This window comes from Tamandua tetradactyla, chromosome 15 (genome assembly GCF_023851605.1).
Source record: "Tamandua tetradactyla isolate mTamTet1 chromosome 15, mTamTet1.pri, whole genome shotgun sequence".
NCBI lineage: Eukaryota > Metazoa > Chordata > Mammalia > Pilosa > Myrmecophagidae > Tamandua > Tamandua tetradactyla.
In genome coordinates this window covers 34,572,552-34,596,911 of record NC_135341.1, presented here as the reverse complement: position 1 = coordinate 34,596,911, position 24,360 = coordinate 34,572,552, and the positions used below count along the sequence as shown (strand labels likewise).

Below are 24,360 nucleotides of genomic sequence, written 5' to 3'. Positions count from 1 at the left end.
ACTCCACCCCTGGCTTCAGGCTCATACTGTATTTTCCCCACCCCAGCCCTAGAATCAGCTATTTTTCCAAGAAGCCCTAGATCCCTTTATGGGAGAATGATATTAGAAGTCAAGACTTGGATGTTGGGTATGCTCATTGTTAGTGGGGTGTTACTGCTTCATAAAAGCTTTTGAACAAGACATAAAAGTGGTATCCCTCCAAACTATCAGAGTAATTGCTGAATACATAATAGCATACAGCTAGTTTCTTTGGCCTTAAATGGAGATGCTTCCATTATTCCCCCAAACACATAAATAGCAAGAATAGCTAAACTTGGGAAATTTCTTGTTAATTTCTTGGAGAGCAACATGGTCTAATGAAAGAATGCTAGACTAGAACCCAAGAGATTGGATGCTCGTCCTTTTCCCTGCCGATCAACAGTCAAAACAACATTTAACCTAGCTATGAACAAAAACTTAAAAGCCACTTAATGCAGAGGAATACAATGAAAACGACAAAAATTTTACATGCCAGTTTCTTTAAAATATTTGGAGGAAAAAGGAACACAAAATATCAATTCCACCAAAAGTAATTCAGGCATACCTTGTTTTATTGCACTTCACTTTATTATACTTCACAGATTAGCGTTTTTTACAAATTGAATGTCTGTGGCAACCCCACTTCAAACAAGTCTATTGGTGCCATTTTCCAACAGCATGTGCTCACTTGACATCTCTGTGTCACATTTTAATTAAGGAATGTACCATTTTTAAAAACATAATGCTATTGTACACTCAATAGACTATAATATAGTGTAAACAGAACTCTTCTTTGCACTGGGAAACCAAAAAGTTCCTGATTTGCTTTATTGTGATATTCACTTTAGTGCAGCATTCTGGAACTGAACCCACAATATCTCCAAGGTATGCACATATACATATTTGATGCAACTCTGATTAAAATTCCAACAGACTTCTTTGTAGAAATGGAAAAGCCAATCATCAAATTCATATGGAAGGTGGGCGGGCCGCGGTGGCTCAGCGGGCAAAGTGCTTGCCTGCCATGCCGGAGGACCTCGGTTCAATTCCCGGCCCCAGCCCATGTAAAAAACAAACAAACAAACAAAATACAATAAAACAAGAAAATGTTTAAAGATGTTTCCCTTTCTTCCTCCCATCCTTCCTTCCTTCTCTCTGTCTTTCCTTCCTTTCCTCCCTCTCTCTTTAAAAAAAAAAAAAAAAAAAAAAAAAAAAAAAAAAAAAAAAATTCATATGGAAGGGAAAGCAAACCCAAATAGCAAAACCCATTACGAAGGGTGGGCCACAGTGGCCCAGTAGCAGAGTTCTCACCTGACATGTCGGAGACCCGGGTTTGATTCCCAGTGCCTGTCCATGCAAAACAAGCAAACAAAAAAACCCCATCATGGTAAAGAACAACAATGTTGGAGGAGTCACACTTACTGATTTTAAAACTTAGTATAAAGCTATGGTGGGTGCATGGGTGGTTCAGTGGTAGAATGCCTGCCTTCTTGCGGGAAATTTGGGTTTGATTCCTGTACCGTGCAGCCCTCAAAAAATAAAGATAAAATAAAGCTATGATGATCAAATTAGCATGGTACTGGCACAAGGACAGATATACAGACCAATGGAATTGAGCACTGAGAATTCAGAAATAAACCCTCACACCTTTGGCCTATAAGAAAACACATGGAAGTATCTTCAAGACCTTGTTTTAGACAGTACTACACACCAAAAGCACAAGCAACAAAAGAAAAAAAACAGATAAATGGGATGTTATCAAACTTAAAAACTGCTGTAAATCAAAGGACTTAATTACCATATAGCCCTGCAATCCTACTCCCAGTTTAGGACCCCAAAAAACTGAAAGCAGGGACTCAGATATGTGCACACCAATGTTCATCACGGCATTATTCACAATAGCCAAAAAGCAGAAACAATTAAATGTCCATCAACAGATGAATGGATGAACAAAATGTGTTATCCCATTATAGCATAAATGGGAATACTGTTCAGCCATAAAAAGAAATGAAGTGACCAGTACGCTACCGCATGGATGAACCTTGAAGACATCATGCTGAGTGAAATAAATCAGACACAAAAGGACAAATACTGTATGATCTCACATATAAAATAAAGAGAATATGCAAATTTATTAAGTCAGAAACTTTGGGGTGATGGAAGTTTTGGTAATGGAAGATGGTAATGGAGAAACAAGTTTGTGAATGTAATTAATGCTACTGAATTGTTTATTTGAAAGGGATAAAAACAGAAATTACAGGTTATATGTTGCCACACACAAAAAGTCATAGAACTATACAACACAAGGAGTGAACACTAATGAAAAGAGGGCTAAAGTTAATAGCATAATTATAATAACATTGTTTCAGTCAACTGTAACAAAAGTACCACACTAATGTCAAATGTTAATAATATAATGATACTGTGAGCCATTGATTGCATAGTCTGGATGGATTATATGGTATGTGAATATATCTCAAAATTGCATTTAAAAATGTTAATAAACTGTGTGTGTGAGGAAGCAACTCTGTACTTTCTGCATTATTTTTCTGATAACTTACAACTGCTCTAATTTTTAAATAAAAAAGTGGTAATTCATGTTTGGTAGCACGTACCCTTGATATGATGCGATGCAAGTGGCACTTTCCCTCTGGGTCTTCCTTCCCAAAACACATACCCCATCTAATTATAAGAAAAACATCAGACAAATCCCAACTGAGGAAAAGTCTACGAAATATCTGACTAGTACTCCACAAACCTGTCAAGGCCATCAAAAAATAACGATAGCCTGAGAAACTGTCACAGCCAAGAGGAGTCAAATGAGACATGACAATTAAATGTAATGTGGTATCCTGTATGAGATCCTGGAATGGAAAATGGACATTAGGTAAAAACTGAGGAAAACTGAATAAAGTGTGGACTTAGGTCAACAATAATTTATAAATAGAAGTTCATAAGTGACACAAAGGTACCACAACATTACAAGATAATAATGATAGAGGAAACTGGTTTGGAGTGGGAACTATGGGAGCTCTGTACTATCATGCAACTTTTCTGTAAAACTATTCCAAAATAAGTAATAAGAAAAAAAAAGGTTTCAAAAAAGAGAAAATAGGGCGGGTCATGGTGGCTCAGCAGGCAAGAATGCTTGCCTGCCATGCCAGAGGACCCGGGTTCGATTCCCGGTGCCTGCCCATGTTAAAAAAAAAAAGACAGAGAAAATATTTTTCTTCAAAGGAGATGGATGATATCTCAGGTCATCACCAAAACAAAGAAGCAAAGAAATTTAAAAAAAATAAAAGATCTCTGAAAATAAACACTCGGAGAACAAGTATCAGTCTTCACTGATGTTTCGCTTGGTTTCTCCAGGAGTTAAGAGTAAAAAAGTCTGCAACATAGGATTAAACAAGTACAACAAAACACCCTAATTCCTGAGAAAGAATCTGGATGTCCTGTCCCACTTATTCAGTTCATCAGAGTCCAGAAAGATTCACACGATGAGGAAAGTATAGACAATCTGCTCAAGGCCATACAGCAAATAAGTAACAAAGTCAAATTTAAAACAAAAGGAAAACAAATTTAAAACCCGAGGCTGACTCTCAAGTATAACTTAATTCTGTGTTTCAATTTATATCTTACAGGACTGACTGCACATTTGTTGACTTGATATAGAAAGTATCTGTCATCTAAAATTGGGAATTTCTTTCAAAGCTTCAGACACAGAATTCTAAACTTTTTTTCAAGCAATATACCAAGATTACGCCAAAGTATCTTAATTCCTCATACATTATCTTGTGTAGCGACAGAGGAAGAAAAGCTAAGTGAACCAAAATATGCTGATGCCAATAGGACATGGGATTTACCAGTCCCAGGAGGCACTTTGCATTTTATTTAGGAACTATTCCTCCAATTGGTTCAACTTCTCCCTTAGCAATCTAAGCCAAGATACTGGAAAGGAAACTGGTAACTGGTCAACTGAACATCACACCAAAGACAAAGAGAATGGTATCCCCTACACCTCTCTTTTGAAGTTTTAAAATGCCTCTATGATCAGATTCTTTACATGGATGAAAGGGTTTTAACTCTTCTAAACCACAGGCATCATTTCTACTTCAAAAAGTACCCAAAGGCTAGGAAGACAGCAAAATCTTCTAAAATATTCATCATGTACATGTGGTTCCAAATACATGGATAGTCACTAACTTAGTCGTAAGGAAGTAATTGAGGTGGGGGTGGGGGAGCGTGAGGAGAGAAGAATAACTCAAATAACTTTTTTTTATTCAACAACAGTAAAATTAAATGCCAAAGTAAAAGATCTAGAGATTGGTCAAAGTAATAACATAGGGTAACAGAAACATTAATCTCATATTTCCTATGGAGAGAGGAATAGCTTTACTAGCGAATTTCATCAAGCATTTAAAGAACTGAAGAATTAAGATCAATCCCTCTCAACTCTTCCAAAAACAGAAGAGGAAGTAACACTTCCTAATTCATTCTCTGAATCCAGCAATACCCTGATACAAAGCCAGATAAAGATATAGCAAGAAAAGCAAACTATAATCCAATGTCCCTTATGGATATAGAAGCAAAAATCTCAAGAAATACTGACAAACCAAATCCAGCAGCATGTTAAGATTACAGATCACAACCAAGTGAGATTTATCCCATGAATCCAAGGGTGGTTCAACATATAAAAATTAATGAAGTACAGATACATGTTCCATGGATGTTACAACATAGACGGATCTTAAAAACCTTATGCTAAGTGAAAAAAAAACCACACAAAAGGTCAAAGAGGAATTGTACGATTCTATTTATAAAAAGCATATAATGTAGGTAAATCTACAGAGACAGACTAGTGGTTGTCAGGGGTGAGGGTAGGAGGAAATAGTTATTGCTTAATGAGCACAGGATTTCCTTTTGGGCTGATAAAAATACCTTGGAATTAGATAGAGATGATGGTTGCCTAACACCGTGAGAGTACAAATGTCAGTGAACTGTACACTTAAAGTGCTTAATGGATTAATTTATGTTATGTTAATTTTACCTTAATGTTCAAATATGGGGGAAAAAAGGTACATGAGAGAATACTTCCTGGATAATTTAAGCAATTAGCCTAGAACATTTAAAGGCAAAGTTTTTTAAAAAAATATTATCTCTGGGCAAGCCACGGTGGCTCAGCAGGCAAGAATGCTTGACTGTCATGCCAGAGGACCCGGGTTCGATTCCCGGTGCCTGCCCATGTAAAAAACAAAAAAACAAATAAAAAAAAAAAAATAACAAAAAAAGGATTATCTCTAATAAGGACCAATTCAAAGGCACTGAAAGGCTAAAAATTTAGAGCTCAATTTAGAAATGCAAATACAATTGTTGCATCATTCTCAAAACTCCCAAATAATCTATGTCTGAAAAGAAAAACTTTGTGAATAACCACTTATAAATTTAAAACAGCCTAAAATAATATCCATGCTAATTCATATTTCTATCAATGAAAGACCATTACTAATACAAAATATAAAAAGAACAATCATCTTGTTATGCACAAAACAGTGAGAGTACATTACTGCTTCACTGTGTTTTAAAGCTGTAAGATCTTGGTCAACTTAACTTTTCCAAATCTCAGTTTGCTTATCTGTAAAATGGAAACGGTTGTTGTGAGGGTTATATGATAACACTGTCCATACAACTGACTAATATAAAGTCTTAAAAAAATATGTAGAATGCCCACATTCTAAAGGATGCATACCTAAGTATTTAGGGGTAATGTATCTGGAACTTATTTTCAAATGGTTCTACAAAAATAAATATACACCACACATAAACAGCATATGAGCAAAATATTAACAACTGTTGAATCTGGATGGAGAAACTTGTTCACTTTACTATTCTTTCAACTTTCTTGAATGTTTGAAATTTTCCATAATAAAAAATTGGAACAAATTAAGAAGCATTTGCTTTCCTAATTTGGACCAAATCTCAAATAGATTGTCAAGTGAGGAAATACAGAACTCTGAATATAACACGCTACCATTTGTGAATAAAAAGGGATATATAAAAACATATATATAGGGCAGGCCACAGTAGCTCAGCAGACAGATTTCTCGCCTGCCATGTGGGAGACCCGGGTTCGATTCTCAGTGCATGCCCATGCAAAAAAAGAAAAAAACATACATACAGACATACATATGTATAGAAATACATATCTATCCCTAAAATGAAACAATAAAATACCCCTGGAAGAACACACACGAAATGACAATATGTATTACTTTTGTGATAGGTAACCGAATTTCTGGGCAATAAAGGTGGGAGAGAGACTTCTCTCTATACCTCCCTACTCCAGCGCTACCATTTTTTTTCAGTGTAAACGTTTTTAACTTTTTAATTAAAACATAAAGTCTGTCCTCGTCATTCCTGATTCACAGTACTAAACGATCAATCCAGCAAAATCTATCCCAAAGCTTAAAATAAAGTCCATGTTAAGGAAAGATCCCTTAAGAATTTTACAATCTTGAAACAAACATCTGTAAGCATTTTTCCTTATTAAAAAAGGGGGTGAGGAAATCCAAGTTTAGAGCTTCATTTAAAATTTACCCCATAGTTACTGTGACATATGAAATTACATATAACTTTGTATTGCTGTTCATAATCATCTCTATTAAAAAGAAACAACACAAGAAAATTCGTAATAAGTCAATTCTGATCACTTCAAAATAATGTGGTTTATCCTACCAGATTATTCTTCTATTTATTAAATTTAACAATTATACACAGGTAGGACAGTAAATAAGAGCTCTGCAACTACCCAAGAGATATTAAGCATAAAACGATTTCCCTATATACCCCCAAATTCTATAATCTCCTTAACACCCAAAAATACATCACCACTAGAAAATGGGTAATGAATAGCTACTATATGCAAAGCCCAAATCTTGACAGCATCAGGCAGAAAAAATACCTAATCGATTCCTACTTAAAGAATCTACATATACACGCTCAAACAAACCTAAAGGTAAACACCAGGAAACTGGAAAAAAGAAAATTACAGTAACATACTGCTAATGAATCTTCGCCCTGTACATTAACAAAGCATTCAGTAAGGAAGATGCTATTATAAATAATTAAAACATGCAGACTAATCAAAAGGCTTCAATGAAAAGATACACTGCTGAAAAACAGTCCAACAAGACATGACAGGAAGAGTAATCTGGGACTCAAAAAGCACTACAAACACTCCATACTATTTCCTCAACAAATGGGCAAAGCGCCACCATTGCAGAAAGAGGAAGCGAGAAAGAGAGCATCTAGGAATAAAAGACCGAGTTAAGTAAACGCCTTTGACACCCAGGTGAAAACAACCACAACCCCCGGAAATAAGGTCCGGGAGTTCCGCAGACACTCTTAGACTTGGCTCCACTTTGCGGGACCTGCACACTTCTCTCCCCGCCCCGCCCCTTCACCACGAAGATAGGAGGAGAGCCCGAAAAGCCCCGCCCCGCCACCGCCGGTCCGAGAGCCGGGCGGGCGCAGGGGGAGGTGGCACGAGGCCGAAGGAGCGCGAGAGCCCGCCCAGGTGACTGGGGCTGGAGGCGGAGACACCATCGGGGAAGGGGGCCACCGTACGGCAAAGAAGATGGAGAACCCCCAGCCCGTACGGAGCAGAGGACTGAGCGGGAAAGGTGACGAAAGGAATGAGGGAGCCTCTCCAGGTAGAGGCAGGAATGCCCCTGCTCCCCGCCCCCACCTCCGGGGGGAAGAGTTACTCTCGAAGCTTTTTTTGGAGACCGAAGGAAGAACGTGAAGGCCCCGCCCCCGGGCCAGGAATCATGAAGAAAAGGCCTGTCAGGCCCTAGGCCAGCCTCCCTGCCGGACCGACCCGCCCTCTCCCCGCCGGTGGCCCAGGCAGGTGGTACCCCTCCCCCAGTCCGGCGCCCACTCTCCCGCGCGCCTAGCCGCGCGCCGTGTCTCCCCGCCCCCTCCCAGAGAGCCGTCTCCCTCCTTTTCCCACTTACCTCCCTGGGCGGCTCCGCCGCTTCCCCCTGACCCCGCCAGTGGCCACAGTTCACACACACTGCCTTAGGTCCCGCACTCACACTCTCCCTCACTCACATACACACACACACAGAGCGACCACGACTCCAGAGCGGCCCACATATTATGCGTCACGCGCGTGCTACGTGCCGCGCGCTCGCGCCGACTTGGCGCGAGGCTCGCAAGCAAGGGGCGGGAGAAGAACGCCTTCGCAAGTGACGGAAAAGAGGCAAGCCCTGATGCCTCGTGGGAAATGAAGTTCCGCTTCTAGGGGAGTAGCCACCTGTCCGGATTGGCACAAGAGCACGTGTTCTCCGCGCGTTGACTCCTGGGATTTGTAGTTTTTGATAGACGCGAACTGTGTTGTGTACTCATTGGCTGCTTCGAAAGGCAAAAAAACGAAAAGGTGCGCTCCGTTCTTCGAAAGACCGGGCTATGACTGCTTGATACCTTGCAGCACCTTGTTACGGTAGGAGCGCAATAATTACTTTCAATAATTATTGAAGATAGTGATGGTCACCCCCTGGACTTAATATAAATTCCAGTCACGCAAGGAGCTCAGAGGCCTGCTAGCTGAGCACTGAGTGCTGAATTGGGATTAGAACTCTGGTCTCATGAATCATGGTCTCGAAGTTCTCCCACCATATAAAGAGCAAATTGTCCCAGTCTTCGGCTGTTGACCTTCAACCCAAGGGCGTATCTTGGTGGCTGTCAAAATTTAAGTCTATCAAAAAAGGTACACGTACTGGATGGCTCCACCTATTGAAACATGTATTGTTTAAAAGGAACGGTATAGTACTGACTGGAGAGATGCCTAAGACCCAGTATAAGTGAGCAAAGCAAGGTGCATAGTTCTGCCTAGTCATATATATATATATATATATATATATATATATATATATATATATATATATATATGCTAAGTATACATATTTGTGCATAAATGCAGAAGAACATATGCAGTATTTAACAATGATTATCCCTAGGGTTGGGGAAAGTGAAGGGACACCTTCGTGTTTTATTGTATATATTTCTGTTTTGTTTGGATCTTTTAAAGCAAGAAACTATTCATGTATCCTTCGTAATTTTCTTAAATTAAAAAAAACCACTCATCCTTGACAATCTCAGTCAGTATCTGTTTTCTTTCTTGGTTTTCACCTCCTTCAGATCCTTGTTCCCTCCACTAAACTCCCAACTCCCAGCTTTTCCTGAATTTTATATTCTCCCTTGTATGACAGCAGAGCCTTTGTTTTCCCATCATACCTAGAAGATACCAAGATCTAAAAAAATACTTTTTACATAAAATAAATGTCAGAAATCACAGCAGTGATCAAACAGAAGTCACTATAGTTTGTTTCTCTCTGTCTTTCTATTCAAGACCTAGCCTATAGATATCAATGAATATTTATTCCCAGGTATTATATGTGAAGCAGAGAAATGGAAAAACCAAAAAGCCATGGGTTAAGGCAAGGTCGACCTCAAAGGTTATCTAATTCAATTCCTTCATTTTGCCATTTGGAAGAGTGAGGCCAGAAAGGGAGAATGACTTGCCTGACATTGCACAGCAAAGTAACAGCAGCACCAGGATGACTCCTGACTCAGTCAGAGAATCCTCCTTGAGGGCATTAAAAATAAATAGGATTCTATAGTTGAGCAGAATCTCCACCTGACAAGACTCTACCCAGCCCTCAAGACCCAACATAACTCATTATCTCTCTGAGAGTCTTGAGCAAGTTTACAGTCCATCCTATACATTTCCATGTTCCATGCTGCCGTGCTCGGTTTCCACAGCTAGTAAGAAACTGCCAGGCCAGGGCTAGGATGCTCTGTCTCTTGATTCCATTCCCCCATTGAACCCTATATTCCTCTTTCCAGAAAAGAAACTGCCAGTTTTAAAGGATTATGTACCCTAAAAAAGCCATCTTTTTATCCTGTGGAGGTAGCCGTTTCTTTTAATCCCTGTTCAGTGCTGTAAGTTGGAAACCTGGTTAGATTATCTCCAATCACACCCAATGTTTCCAATGTATTAACCTCTGATTAATACATTAATCAAAGAGATATGACTCCACCCATTCCAGAAGGGTCTTGATTAGTTTACTGGAATCCTTTAAAAGAGGAAACATTTTGGAGAGAGCAACAGAGCCATGAGAACCAGGAGAGCCCAAGCAGCCAGAGACCTTTGAAGATGAAGAAGGAAATTGCCCCTGGGGGAGCTTCATGAAACAAGAAACCTGGAGAATAAGCTGCCGGACGCCATGTTTGCCATATGCCCTTCCAGCTGAGAGAGAAACCCTGAATGCCATTGGCCTTCTTGAACCAAGATATCTTTCCCCGGATGTCTTAGATTGGACATTTCTATAGTCTTAGATTAGGACATTTCCACAGCCTTTGGACATGTAAACTTGCAACATAATAAATTCCTCTTTTTAAAAGCCATTACATTTCTGGTATATTGCATTCTGGCAGCTAACAAACTAGAACAGAGACCTTCTTTCACTTAAATGTGTAACTTGGAGCTCAAGGCACAAGATTTTAGAATGTATAGTTGTCTCATCACAGACCTGTCACCTCTCAGCAATCCTTTCTCCCATCATGGCACACAAAATTTACTGTTCTCTTCTCTGTGCTTCTGGAACTTTGATCATTGCAATTTACCTTATGAAAGGCTCAGCTTTGAGCCAAGTGTTTTATCCATACATTCTCATTTGGTGTGAGCCTCCTTACCCATTTGGAAGGTAGGTTGGATGAAAAATCTGAGTCCAGAAAGATGGAGCCTAGGTTTATGGGTCCAGAAGCCATACTTGTAACCTTCTTGCACCTTTTCTTATATCCTCCAGCATTCCTTTACAAGACTTTCCTGTCATGTCTCCCTGGTCATGAACCCAAAACTCATAGGGAAGAGCATTCAAACTTCAGATACTATCCATGGTCTAGCTAGCCTGGTGGTGACTTCCCCAATGGCTGGGGGTCCTGAAAGGCTCAATGCTGTAGGGACTCAGGGCCCAGCTCACTCACTTCCCAGTACTGCCTCCATCTACCACCAGATGGCACTGCTGCCCTTTGAAAACCCAGCCTGGCCCTTGGTTAGCTTTGGGACTAAGGAACATTGAGAAGAAGCTTTGAAGAAGCCAGGGCTCGGTAAGCTAGGGAAGCAGAACAGGAACCATCCAGGGCCTATCCAGCAGCTGTTCCCTCCAGAATCTCTGCTCCACAATGCCTGCAGCCCCTTCCGTGCCTATCACTCACCCCCTGCAGCCACACACCTACATGTACCATCCCACCCAGGCTTTCCAGGCTGCACACACATTCCAGACATAGTGGCTGATACATTTCACAGAACAGGCACTACCCACAAATCTTCATAGCCACCAAACACCAAGCTCCAGTGAGCTGGACATACAAGTATGCATCAGCCGGTGCTAGGTAAGAGTCCTCACAACCAACACTTTCACATTTAAGAATATGTAGCACAAAACCATAGATAAGCCAGACCCTCATGTCCAACTTGGCTCTGGCATGTTGGTCCTGCATGCATCATTAGAGGAAAGAGACTCCTTGGTCTCTTTGATAGAACTACTCTAGACTCTGCCCTGCCCTGCCTCCCCATTACCCCATTACCACATTCCACCTCCCACCCCAACCTGAGAAAGAAGCTGAAAGGTCAAGGATCTGCTGAGCAACAGAGAAAGTACAAGAGTGGCCCAGCCCTGGTCCCAAGCACCAAGGGCCACAGACTCAGACACCCTCCCGCTGCCCCTGCCCCTAATCATGCAAACTCCTTGGAGCAGGAAAATTGCCAAATCCTCTGGGCCCTGAATATTTCCTCCATCACCCCCCCCCCCCCATCACCCACCCCTTCTCTCCCAATACTTTCTAGCTCAACCGATTAGGTACTCCCACCAGCCCATCCCCACCCTGGTACTGCCCCCATAACCATGTGATTCCTCCCACAATTATCTGGGACTGGGAGGTGAGGCAGGCTATCTCACAACCATTCCTGTTCTCCTGTTAGCTGGACAAGACTGCTGGGTTACCTAGGAATATTACAGGAGTCACTAAGAAGAGGCTCGGGGTTGTCAGCCTCTGGGAACCTCAGCCTGGCCAGAGAAATCCCTGTCCTTCAGCTGGTGTCCTGTCCCTACCACATTCTCCAAGAGAAATGCAAAGCAACCTTTCATCTGAATCCCACATCCACCACTCTCATTTTACAGAGAGAGAAACTGAGGCTTCACTAAGGCAAAAATTTAAGCTCCCACCCTGTCCAGTGGCCATAGCAGCTGCAGTCTCCAGGAGTCAGTCCTCACATCCTGCCCCCACAGGTACTACTTCATAGAGGTACCTGAGACTCAAGTGGGAAATGAATAAGCAACTCCTCTTCCCTCCCCAGATCCAACATATGGGCCCCAGCCAGAGCAAGGAGCCCCCAGAGGACACCATACAATATTTATGACATATTTGTGTTTTTTAAATTATTGTTTACCTAAAATCCAACAAACTGGACATCCTGTATTTTATCTAGCAACCATACCCCAGAGCCATTGCACAACCACAGACCCCCAAGTATTTCCCTCCCATGGCCCCCAGGGCCTTACTTTAATTATCTGCAAAATTGTAAGAAGCATATCAGAACAGCCACCTCTGGTGGATCTCATTCAAGATTAGACAGGTCCAAGGATCCAAGGATGGCTTATCCTAAAGCCAATGATCTGGGAGATAGCAGACTCAAATTCCTTCCTTTCACCCTTCTCTCTTTAACCCTATCATTAATGGTCAGGAATGAGAAAATAGAGTAGTTTCTTTTCTTCTTTAGTGAGGAGGGTTTGTACTAGGAGAAAGTTCAGCAGTTGAGTACAGCTTTGGAGGCAAACAAATTTGAGTCCCAATTCTGTCACCCCCATTTATCAGTTGTGGAACCTCAGCTCAGTTGCTTCATCTCACTTGCACTTCAGTTTCCCTGGCTGGAAAATGGAAATAATACCTTCTTTCCAATGATATTGTAAGGGTTAAATATGATAATGCATGTAAAGTGCTAAGCGTGGGGCCTGGTGCACAGTAAGTGCTGGATAAGTAATGGCTATTCTGATTTTGATTATCATCAGTCTGTACCTGTCCCAGTTGGAGTTCCCCAGGTCAACCTTAGCCCTGGCTGATTTCTCTTTGCCCTCAAGGTTGCCTGTTGGAAGAACTCAGGCTCTCTATATTAAAATGAGGAACATGTTCCTTATAAGAAATAATCCCAAGGCACCTTTTTAGGAGCACTGGAAAGTAGTGGAATATCCATTCTTGAGGGTCACCTGGCCACTCTCCATTCCAGGAGAGAAATGAAAATGAGTTCATCAAAGGGTAAAGGTTGGAAGCTCTACTTCTGGCTTCCTCATGCCTGCAAGGACTACAGTTGATTGAGGGTAAAGGGCAGTCAAGGTGAAAAAATCCCTTGGATGTGAAGTCAGACATGTCACCATCCCCCACCAGCTCATCACTTATGCCCCTCTGCTGGGATGAAGTCTGCATCTGGAACCTTTGCCCAGAGTGCACTCCCCTACTTCTCTTGGGATCTCTGGTAAGATGGTGATATTACAGTCAAAATAGAGGCCAAAGCAGGAAGCTGGAGTGGGTGGTGAAGATGATATACCAGGTCCTTCCAATGGGCCTGCCCAGCACAAAGCAGGGGCTGACGCAGGAAGAGGGCCAAACTCTGGGCTCCAGATACTCCCAGGGCAGGTCGGATCCCCCAGCCTAACTACCAAGATGATAGCCTATCATTTCTGCTCTTCCTGAGGCCCTACCCTTCGCAGAGGGCACGTACCAGGAATGGCTTGGAAGTTAAGGAGTGGTTGCAGGGCACTTAAGGAGGAAGCAACAGTCAGAGGTATCCTGAATTTCCTCATGCCAGTGTACCCCTACCTTCTTTTGCCCAGGGTAATTTATAATCCCCAGGTTCAAGAGATTATAAATCCTTTTGGGAGGAAATGAAGGTGGAGTCAGCCTTAGGAAAGATTCTGGTATCTCGGCCTTGCCTCCAACATACCAGAAGCCCCTGTTTTTTTGGCGATATCTATTTTTGTAGCTGTTGAGTCCTTTGTAGAAGATTCAGGGAGATGTGGCCTGACCCATTCAGAGGTACTCTAGAGATCGCTAGGGCAGACCCTGGTGGAGACACAGGTCAGATAAAGCCTCCTACTCTATCAGTTACTTTACTTCTAAAGTATCTACAGAAGAATGGCTTTGTCTAATGGACAAACATGGGAATGACTCAATTAGGAAGTCCAAGGCCCTCTACCATCACCTGGAGTAACCCACCTTCTGCTCCTCCTCAAGCCTGACTGCCACATGCTAGGATCCCTGAGAGGTGTTGCCAGATATAACCAAGAATACCCAGTTAGGCTTGGGATCCCAAGTCATTAAGAAGAGATATCTCTAGGTATGGAAAGATATCCTGGGGTCTTACCATGGGGCAATTCCTCTACATTCCCTCAGAGGTAGGGGTGTCTCTCTATGAAATTCCCATGATGTTTCCAGGGGACAGCCGTTTGTCAAGCTCCTACTTCATCAGACTCAGACTTGTCACAAAGACAGCCTTTTATGAAGTCACAACCCAGCCCCCTCCCCACAGGACCAGGGACCAGGACAACCAGGGACCAGTAGGCAAGGGAAGGGTTCAGGAGCTGCCTTTGGACTTTGGAGATGGATGTAAGGTCTGGAAGAGCTCACTGGATCTCTCTAACCCCACGCTGTAGGGAGTGGAAGAAGAGGAGGAACTTTCAGGGACCTGGAGATGAGAAGAGTTTCTCAGGTCTCAGTCACTGCCAGGAGGTGAGAACAAATGGGGCCTACAGCTTTGGTTCTTGATGTCTTGCCTGTCCCTTGTCATCTGGCGGGGGGGGTGGGGGGGTGGGAGAGTGGGAATAGGACCCCTACCCTGACTAAGTAAAGATAAGTGTCCTCATCACTGATGTTCTAAGTGTTTCACAGCAAAGGGATTAAGACTCTGAGGCAAGGACTAGATCATGCCCTTACTGTCATCTATCCATGATCAACCACCTGAATATTCCACTTGGTGTCCAGGGCAAGCGCATGCTATCAAATTCTGCTGCATTGACAAGTAGACTTGATGACCTTGAGGCTGGGCCACCCAAAGGGAGAAGAATGTCAAAAGAAGAAACTGGGAGTGCCAAGCACCCACTCTTCCCAGAGTGTAGAGATTCCCTCCTCCCAGAGCCAATCTAGGGGTAAAAAGGAGGGAGGAGAAAGCTTCACACCATCAAGTGTAGAACGTCGGTTGCCACTGTGGATGATCACAGTTTAGGGGGGTAGAGGAGGGATAGAAAGAGCCACTTGTTGGAAGCCTTATTTTAAAAATAAATGGGGGGGGGGGGGTGCAAGGGTAGTTCAGTGGTAGAATTCTTGCCTGCCATCCAGGAGACCCAGGTTTGATTCCCATCCCATGTAATTCCCAAACAAGCTAGGAAACCAACAAAAACAAACAAACAAAAATTCAACAAAATGGTGCTGCAATAATAGGATACTCACATGGAAAAAGAATGAAATATGACCCTGCCATATAGCATACAAAAGAAAGAAAGAAAAAAATAAATGAGGAAAATTGTGTTTCAAGTTAAGGATTCTAGCATTCCTGCTCTGTGCCTGACCCTGTGCCCACTGGACTCTGTGCCCACGAGGACACTACACCAAGGAATTCACAAGCTCTGCCCTCAAGGGAACCACAGTCTAGGGAGTGAGTGGCTATGCCTAGCTGTCTCCCTTAAAGAGAAGGCTGCTGTCCCATGAAGTGGTCAGGTAGCTGGAACCCAGGATCCACACTTCCCAGGCCAGGGCCCCAAATTTTTCTAAAGGTAAGAACAGTCTGGGATCTTGAGGACTTCTGGAAGTTGATCTGAGGTGTGTCCCACTGCTCTCAAAGTCTGCAGGTCTGGGGTCTTTGGATCGTTTATTCTGTTGACAGTGGCTTTTCCCCATGAGATCCCAGGCCAAAAAGACCTCAGTTTGCAGCTAGAGGCTCTTGGTCATATTGAGTGGCTGGTTCAAGCTATGCCTCCACAGAGACCTTCCTGCTGCCTGTTCTATGGGCCGGCAGAAGCATTGTCAGGGCAGACCTGGCCTAAAAGGCGGAAGACTAGAGATTGACCCTGGACAAGTTTCCCCATCCACCCACTATGAGGAGGGGAGTTTTACTGGATCTGTGGTTTTCAAGTTTCATTAGTATTATTTTACCACAGAATCTATCTTTTCCCCCATGAGATATTTTTGTCTTACACATTTTTCAAATTGTACTATTAACTATTGTCCATTATTTAACTTTGGGCTCACTGTTTGTGTTGTTTTTTTATTTTATTTTTTTTATTTCTATTCTAGTAACATATATGCAAACTAAAATTTCCCCTTTTAGTCACATTTAAATATATAATTTGATGCTGTTAATTACATTCACAACATTTATAGTACCATCACCACCATCCATTTCTAAAACTTTTCCATTGTCCTAAATAGAAACTCTGTACGTTTTGAACCTTAACCCCCTAGTCCCTACCTCAACCCTGTTCTCTGGTGACCTATATTGTGGATACTGACTCTGATTTTGCTTATTTTAATTCTTTCATTTCATTGAGATCATACAGTATTTGTCCTTCTGGCTTATTTCACTCAACATAATGTCTTCAGGGTTCATCACTGTTGTCACATGTATCAGAAATTCATCCCTTTTTATGGCTAAATAATACTCTGTTTTGGGTATACACCACACTTGGTTTATCCACTGGCTGATGGATTCTTAGGTTGCTTCCATTTTTGGGCAATCATGAATAATTTCACTTTGAACATTGGTGTGCAAATATCTCTAAGTCTCTGCTTTCAATTCTTTGGGGTACATACCTGGAAGTGGGATTTCTGGGTCATATGGTAATTCTATGCTTAACTTTTTGAGGAACTGCCAAACTGTCTTCCAAAGCAGCCGCACCATTTTACATTCACACCAGCGATGAGGGAGTGTTCCTATTTCTCTACATTCTCTCTAATGCTTGTAATTTTCTATTCTGTTCATGGTAGCCATTAGTGAGTGTGAAGTGGTATCTCATTGTGCTTTTTCTTTTTACATGGGCAGGCACCGGGAATCAAACCCAGGTCTCTGGCCTGGCAGGCGAGAACTCTGCCTGCTGAGCCACCGTGACCCTTCCTCTCATTATGCTTTTGATTTACATTTCCCTGATGGCTAATGATATTGAGCACATTTTCATGTCCTTTTTGGCCACTTGTATATCTTCTTTAAAGAAATATCTATTTGGGTCTTATGTCCATTTTTTAATTGGTTTTTTTTTTCTTGTTGAGTTGTAAAATCTATTTATATATTCTGGATATTAACCCTTTATTAGAAAGGTGATTTCCAAATATTTTTTCCCATTGTGTAGGTTGTCATTTTACTTTCATGATAAAGTCCTTTGAGGCACAAAAGTTTTTAATTTTACCTTATACCCAAAGCAAGAGCAATGAAGAAAGAAAGAAAGAAATGGGAACTCCTCAAAATTAAACACTTTTGCGCATCAAAGAACTTCATCAAGAAAGTAAAAAGACAGCTTACACAATGGGAGACAATGTTTGGAAATGACATATCAGATAAAGGTCTAGTGTCCAGAATTTATAAAGAGATTGTTCAACTTAACAACAAAAAGACAGCCAATCCAATTACAAAATGGGAAAAAGACTTGAACAGACACTTCTCAGAAGAGGAAATACAAATGGCCAAAAGGCACATGAAGAGATGCTCAACTTCCCTGGCCATGAGAGAAATGCAAATTAAAACCACAGTGAGATATCATTCACATTCACCAGAATGGCCATTATCAACAAAACAGAAAATGACAAGTGTTAGAGAGGATGTGGAGAAAGAGGCACACTTATTCACTGTTGGTGGGAATGTCAAATGGTGCAACCGCTGTGGAAGGCAGTTTGGCGGTTCCTCAAAAAGCTGAATATAGAATTGCCATATGACTCGGCAATACCATTGCTAGGTATCTACTTAAAGGACATAAGGGCAAAGACACAAACGGACATTTGCACACCAATATTTATAGCAGCATTATTTACAATTGCAAAGAGATGGAAACAGCCAAAATGTCCATCAACAGACGAGTGGCTAAACAAACTGTGGTATATACATACAATGGAATATTATGCAGCTTTAAGACAGAATAAGGTTACGAAGTATGTAACAACATGGATGAACCTTGAGAACATTATGCTGAGTGAGACTAGCCAAAAACAAAAGGACATGGTCTCACTGATATGAACTGACATTAGTGAATAAACTTGGAATATTTCGTTGGTAACAGAGACCATCAGGAGATAGAAATAGGGTAAGATATTGGGTAATTGGAGCTGAAGGGATACAGACTGCAACAGGACTGAATACAAAAACTCAGAAATGGACAACACAATACTACCTAACTGTAATACAATTATGTTAAAACACTGAATGAAGCTGCAGTTGAGAATGATAGAGGGAGGAGGGCTGGGGGCATAAATGAAATCAGAAAGAAAAATAGATGTTAAAGATCAAGATGGTATAATCTAGGAATGCCTAGAGTGTATAATAATAGTGACTAAATGTACAAATTTTGAAAATGTTTTTGTATGAGGGAGAACAAAGGAATGTCATTACTGCAGGGTGCTGAAAATAGATGGTTATTAATATTTTAAAATGTCACCTTATGTGTGAGACTTAAGCAAAAAATGTTTATTTGGTACAAAATTTATATTTTGACTAGTGCATTTCTTAATATAACTTATGTAGATAGTTTGATTGAACATCATAAGTACTTGGAATCTCAGGTAGGACATGAGATTTTGTTGGTTTGTCCAGAGTGATGCCCCGATGAATCCCAGAGTGATTCGATCAGTGAATGGGAAAGTATTTGCAACAAGCCCCCTTCAGGGAATGGTGAGAACAGGGAGAAATTCAACTTCCCCAGGTTGAGTTCTTGATATTCTCACAAGCAGTGTGGACAACCAAAGCTAGGCTGAACTCCCAGTCTTGGGGGTTGTTCATATGAAACTTAACCCCACAAAGGATAGGTCAAGTCTACTTAAAATTTAGGCCTAAGAGTCACCCCCAAGAGAGCCTCTTTTGTTGCTCAGATGTGGCCTCTCTCTCCAGCCAACACAACAACAATCTCACCACCCTCCCCCTGTCTACGTGGGACATGACTTCCAGGGGTGTGGGCCTTCCTGGCAAGGTGGAACAGGAATCCTAGAATGAGCTGAGACTCAGCATCAAGTGATTGAGAAAACCTTCTCGACCAAAAGGGGGAAGAGTGAAATGAGCAAAGTGTCAATGGCTGAGAGATTCCAAACAGAGTTGAGAGGTTATCCTGGAGGTTATTCTTACGCAGTAAGTAGATATCACCTTGTTATTCAAGATGTAATGGAGAGGCTGGAGGAAACTACCTGAAAATGTAGAGCTGTGTTCCAGTAGCCATGTTTCTTGAGGATCATTGAATAATGATATAGCTTTCACAATGTGACTGATTGTGAAAACCTTGTGTCTGATGCTCCTTTTATCTACCTTGTCAACAAACGAGTAGAACATATGGAATAAAAATAAATAATAGGGGGAACAAATGTTAAAATAAATTTAGTTTGAAATGCTAGTGATCAATGAAAGTGAGGGGTAAGGGGTATGGTAGGTATAATCTTTTTTTTTTTCTGTTTTCATTTTATTTCTTTTTCTATTGTCTTTTTATTTCTTTTTCTGAATTGATGCAAATATTCTAAGAAATAATGAATATGCAACTAAGTGATGATATTCTGAATTACTGATTATATATGTTAATGTTATTTTGTTAAATTTTTTTTTTTAAGTTTTTAATTTTGATCAGGCCCCATTTATCCAGTTTTTCTTTTGTTATTTGTGCTTTGGGTGGAATGCCTAAGAAACCATTACCTAACACAAGGTCCTAAAGATGCTTCCCTATATTTTTTTCTATGAGTTTTTATAATCTGGGCTCTTATATTTAGGTCTTTGATCCATTTTGAGTTTAATTTTGTATGTCGAGTGAGGTAGGGTCCAGTGAAATCTTGTACAACTGTTCGTTAAGTAGATAAAGGAATTCGGAATTCATGTGAGGATTTGTGGTACATGATATGGCAGAGAAAACCTTGCCCTCCCTATTTTCTTTTCCCCTAAGATGCAGAGCAGAGAGGAGGTGGGCAGTGTGTACCCTTATACACATACACACCCACACCATGCAAATCTGATTTCCAGGGGCATTTTTTTTTTAAGGTAAACCATCCAAGCAGTTTTTATTCATTAATATTTATAAATACATGCAACAACTTCACTAGAAATTTCAGTTTTCCTCTTCAGATTGAATGTGGACTATTAGGAGAGCCTTTTGCATGTCAGAGTACAGGAAGCAGAGATCACCCCTGCACTGCTACCTGTATTTACCTGCTAGAAGTAAAAGTTAGTTAAGTGGAAATGATTATCATATATATTTTCTCTCTTCCTTTTGAATGTACACAGTGTAACAAGAGTGACAGACCTGAAATCACAATCACCAAATCCAAGATAGTTGTTGTCCACTTTCATTGGCAAATACAGCACAGAGGACTTGTAAATTGGGATGTCATCAAAGAGGAGGTGGTGGAGGCTCATTTTCTTTATTATTCTCTTTTAAATTTGAGTTTTCTAAAATATCTCTATGTTTTATAATAATATTATATTATAATATTATAATAATAATAGAATAAAATATTCTAATATATTCATAATATCTACACAGTCCATAACACCAAAATCTGCCATCTACCCCCGTTCATCCTCGTCTGATGTGCAATAGTGTGGACAGAAAAACTCTTGGACAAGCAGGCTGCAGTCTGCACACTTACTTTCCACAGACTGGCACTCGGTTTCAGACATTTTAGGGTCATTCAACCTTGTAAAAAGAAATTGTGAATTCTGGAGAGTTTGCTGACTGCTCTCTGTGCTAGCTGTGTTGGTTGCTGCTGTGAATTATGTGATTGTAGTGGTGACACTGCTCGTGTTGGTGCACCAGGGTGCACTGCGTGCAGTCCCTAGTTGTTGCCATGCTGCTTGGGCATGCTGCAGCTCTAGCTGCAGCTGTATCTTCAGTTGCTGTAACTGAGAAGTGGAAGGGCTGGAAGAATTAAGTTGTCCTCCTGCAGAACATCTCACTCCTGATAACTGAGATAAGAGCTCAGCTATAGGATTCATGGTTTCCCTACTGCTTGGAGAATATGAACTCTGAGAAGAATGAGGTCTACCAGTAGAGCTGCTAGTAAAGTGCATGTTTGATTGACAAGTACGAGGACCTCCTAAGCCCCAGCCAGGGTGAAACATTCTGTGTACTTGTCAAATACCACTTGATTCATCTAAGTTTCTGAGGGCTCTGTGTTCAAGTATAAGGTGAGCTGCAAAGTCATCGATGACATGATTAGGATCACCTCCAGCTAACGCTGCACAGATTGGACAAATCACTTCTGTTGATGTTTCTGCGTGTTCAGAAGTAACATGCTCTTGAAGTGATGCCTCCATATAGCCCATTTTTCCACAATAGGAACAAGAAAAGACTATTTAGGGCTGTTCTACAGAAAAAGCTTCCCCATCGTAGTAGAAATCAAAATCTACCCTTGTTAATATACACTGCATTGGGTGGTCAGTTGTATGCCTTGTTGTTGTTGCACCACTTTCATAACAGGATGCACAAGGATCATAATCATAGCAAATTAAACACTTACATCTTGGACCTTGAAAATTTCCTTTTAAGCATTCATCACAGCTGACACCATGAAGGCGCTGCTGGGAACAAATCCTGGGACAGATTTTTCCTGGTATCTTTTTCCGTGGATGTCTTTTCTGTTTTTATCCTTTATGTTTTTTCCCCTCTCTCCTTATTGCTGACTTTGTTTTCAGGCATTATTAACGAAACACATATTTCTTAATGCCCCTTATCATTAGTGTCAGTTGGCAACATGACTTGGTGGAAATAGCTTGCACTGCCTTGGGATTCTGGCTCTTCTGTCCAGGAGCTTTTGTTCCATGGAAAGAATACATGGGAAGCATCATGGTGTTGACTTACTCTGAGGACAACAAGTTCAAGACAGCAGAGTAATGGTGCTATGGACCTTGTTATAGGGAAAGGTGCTGCATTGTAGCCAAGAGCAAAGGCTGTCTTCCCTTGTGACAAAGAACCCTGGTCCTGAGTTGGAGTCTAAGTCTTCCCACCTTTTGGCTTTGTAGCATTTGGCTTTAAATAACCAGTCTTCCTTTTTGAACCTCATGTCGTTTGATCCTCACCATTACATTTGTTGTTAGGGAAAACAAGAATCCAGAGAAAGGATGCAGTAAGCCCCAAGCTTGGAGCTTGGTCCTGGCCCTACCTCTTCCTGGTTGGTTGATGTGTGTCACATCCCTTGTGCCTTTTAAACCTCTGTTTCCTCTTCTGTAAATGGGGATTATTTTACAGTCATCACCTTGTTATCTTAGAAAAGCAGATCACCTTTTCAGGTACCTGCTGTAAACAACAAATCAAATAACGCATGATTGCTTTAATTTACTGGGTCTGTTCTGTGCCAGTCCCCAAGCTATGTGTTTTCTCTATTCTCACAGTAACTTTGAGGTGGGAACAATGATTACTCCCATTTTACAGCATGTGAAGTGACTTTCCCGAGGTCATACAGCTGGGCAAAAGAGTAAGGACTCTCATCAGTATGTAGAACCTTCAAAGCCCATGTTGTCAACCAGTCATTCCACCTCTATCCAAGAGGGTAGAGCCTGCCCTATGGGCACAGTACTCAACTATGATTGATGCAATGAATGATGATGTTGCCAGCCTATGAGAAAATAGATCACCCTCACTCACCTGAAGAAGCAAAGAGAGAAGCAAGCTGTGATATCGATGGGCCTTGAGATGTTCAAAATTTTGAGTCTTAGGAGTCTTAATCTAGTTGGAAAACACAAGCCTCATAATGAACTCAAGACACCGTAATGAAGATCCAAGCCAGTGCTATATTGGGTGACACCAATGGACTAAAGAGTGAAGAGAGTTCAGAGAAGTAGACCCAGGAAGATTTCCTGAAGGAGTAGAGAATAAACTAGGCCTGGAAGGTGACAGAAGTCAGATTCACTAATTCATTCATTAAAGGTGCTTAGAGAGTGGGTTGGACCTAGGCTTAGCACAAAGGGCATTCCACCCTATTACCGGGTGGGGGTGGGGGTGGGGGTGGGGACAGAAACCAAACTTTCACATCCATCTCTACCTTAAACTGTCCCAAACCAGAGGCAGCTCTGCAGCCTCACCTTTCTCCTTTGGGAAGCTGCCAGCTTCCTAGGAGAGTGAGATCATGCTTCCCGTGAATGTGGCCCAGCAGAGCTGGAACATCTAGACCCTTATTGAACTCCCAAAACCCACATTCTGTCCACCCCACCCCAAACTTCTGTTCATTTGCTTGTGCACCTGGCTTGTTTATTCATTTCTGCACAGAAATTCCCCAGGGTCAGGCATTGTGAATGAGGCCCTTTGTAAGCTGACAGGCTAATACAAGGTTCTCAATCCTAGTTGCACTTTAGAATCACCTGGGGAGCTTGTAGGACATACCAATGCCAGGACCCTAGCCCAGATCAATTAAATCAGAATCTCTAGGGGCAGGGCACAGGCATAGTGTTTTTCAAAACTCACCAGATGACTAATATGCAGCCAAGGCAGGGAACTACTGATCTAGGAGGAGAGATTGGCATTATACGAGTACAATGGCCTTCTCCCTGAGCTGAGACTAAGTGGATGTGTAGGCTGGGCACTGCTCTTGTTGGAGGCCATGGAACCCATTGCAGGGAAAGTAAGACAGATTGCTCAGGGAGCCAGCCCGAGGCAATAGAAGGAATATGCACTCTGGTACCAGAGCTTCCAGTTTAGAACTTGGCCCTGCCTCTCTCTAGCTATGTGGCCCTGACACCCCTGTGATAACCTCAATTCCTCATCTGTAAAATGGGGTAATAATGCCTGCTTTGGGCATGGTTGTGAGGAGGACAAACAGGAAGCACCAACACACAAGAAGGATTCCAGAGATGGAATTGCAATCAGCAGCAGCAACAACAGTACAGACTTCCTCTGTCAGCATGGGCAGGGCCCTAAGGGTCATCTGTCCAACAACTTGTTTTTCACATGAAGATGTCAAAGTCCAGAGGGGAGAGATTTACCCAGGTCATGCAGCCAGTCAGAACCGAATCTCCCTCCACCCAGACAACTTTCTATTAAACTTTGACTCTCCTCATCCAGCATA

General features: G+C 41.7%; 2 protein-coding genes and 1 pseudogene across 18 annotated transcripts in view; 1 reads left to right on the top strand and 2 right to left on the bottom strand.

The window, feature by feature from the left end:
• DCAF1 (DDB1 and CUL4 associated factor 1) overlaps positions 1–14,608 on the bottom strand; it is an 82,569-nt gene extending 67,961 nt beyond the window's left edge. For 3 of the 10 annotated variants that reach the window (XM_077129132.1, XM_077129138.1, XM_077129135.1), the window contains exons 1-2: positions 8,031–8,234; positions 1,330–1,365 (exon numbers count right to left, since the gene is read on the bottom strand). Coding sequence is in view for 3 of the 10 variants with exons in the window: in XM_077129135.1 (XP_076985250.1) it covers positions 1,330–1,336 (7 nt within the window). In the remaining 7 variants the exon portion in view is untranslated. Of the gene's footprint in view, positions 1–1,329; positions 1,366–8,030; positions 8,235–14,349; positions 14,401–14,497 lie in introns of those variants that run through there. The other 7 variants (XM_077129134.1, XM_077129137.1, XM_077129140.1 and 4 more) reach the window with 5 other exon arrangements.
• On the bottom strand, positions 7,475–22,362 carry LOC143656778 (E3 ubiquitin-protein ligase KCMF1 pseudogene; annotated as a pseudogene).
• The window catches only part of RAD54L2 (RAD54 like 2), a 244,199-nt gene continuing 227,994 nt past the window's right edge, over positions 8,156–24,360 (top strand). For 6 of the 8 annotated variants that reach the window (XM_077129150.1, XM_077129143.1, XM_077129152.1 and 3 more), the window contains exon 1: positions 14,651–14,862. The gene's annotated coding sequence lies outside the window, so the exon portion shown is untranslated. Of the gene's footprint in view, positions 8,519–14,650; positions 14,863–19,216; positions 19,451–24,360 lie in introns of those variants that run through there. The other 2 variants (XM_077129146.1, XM_077129148.1) reach the window with 2 other exon arrangements.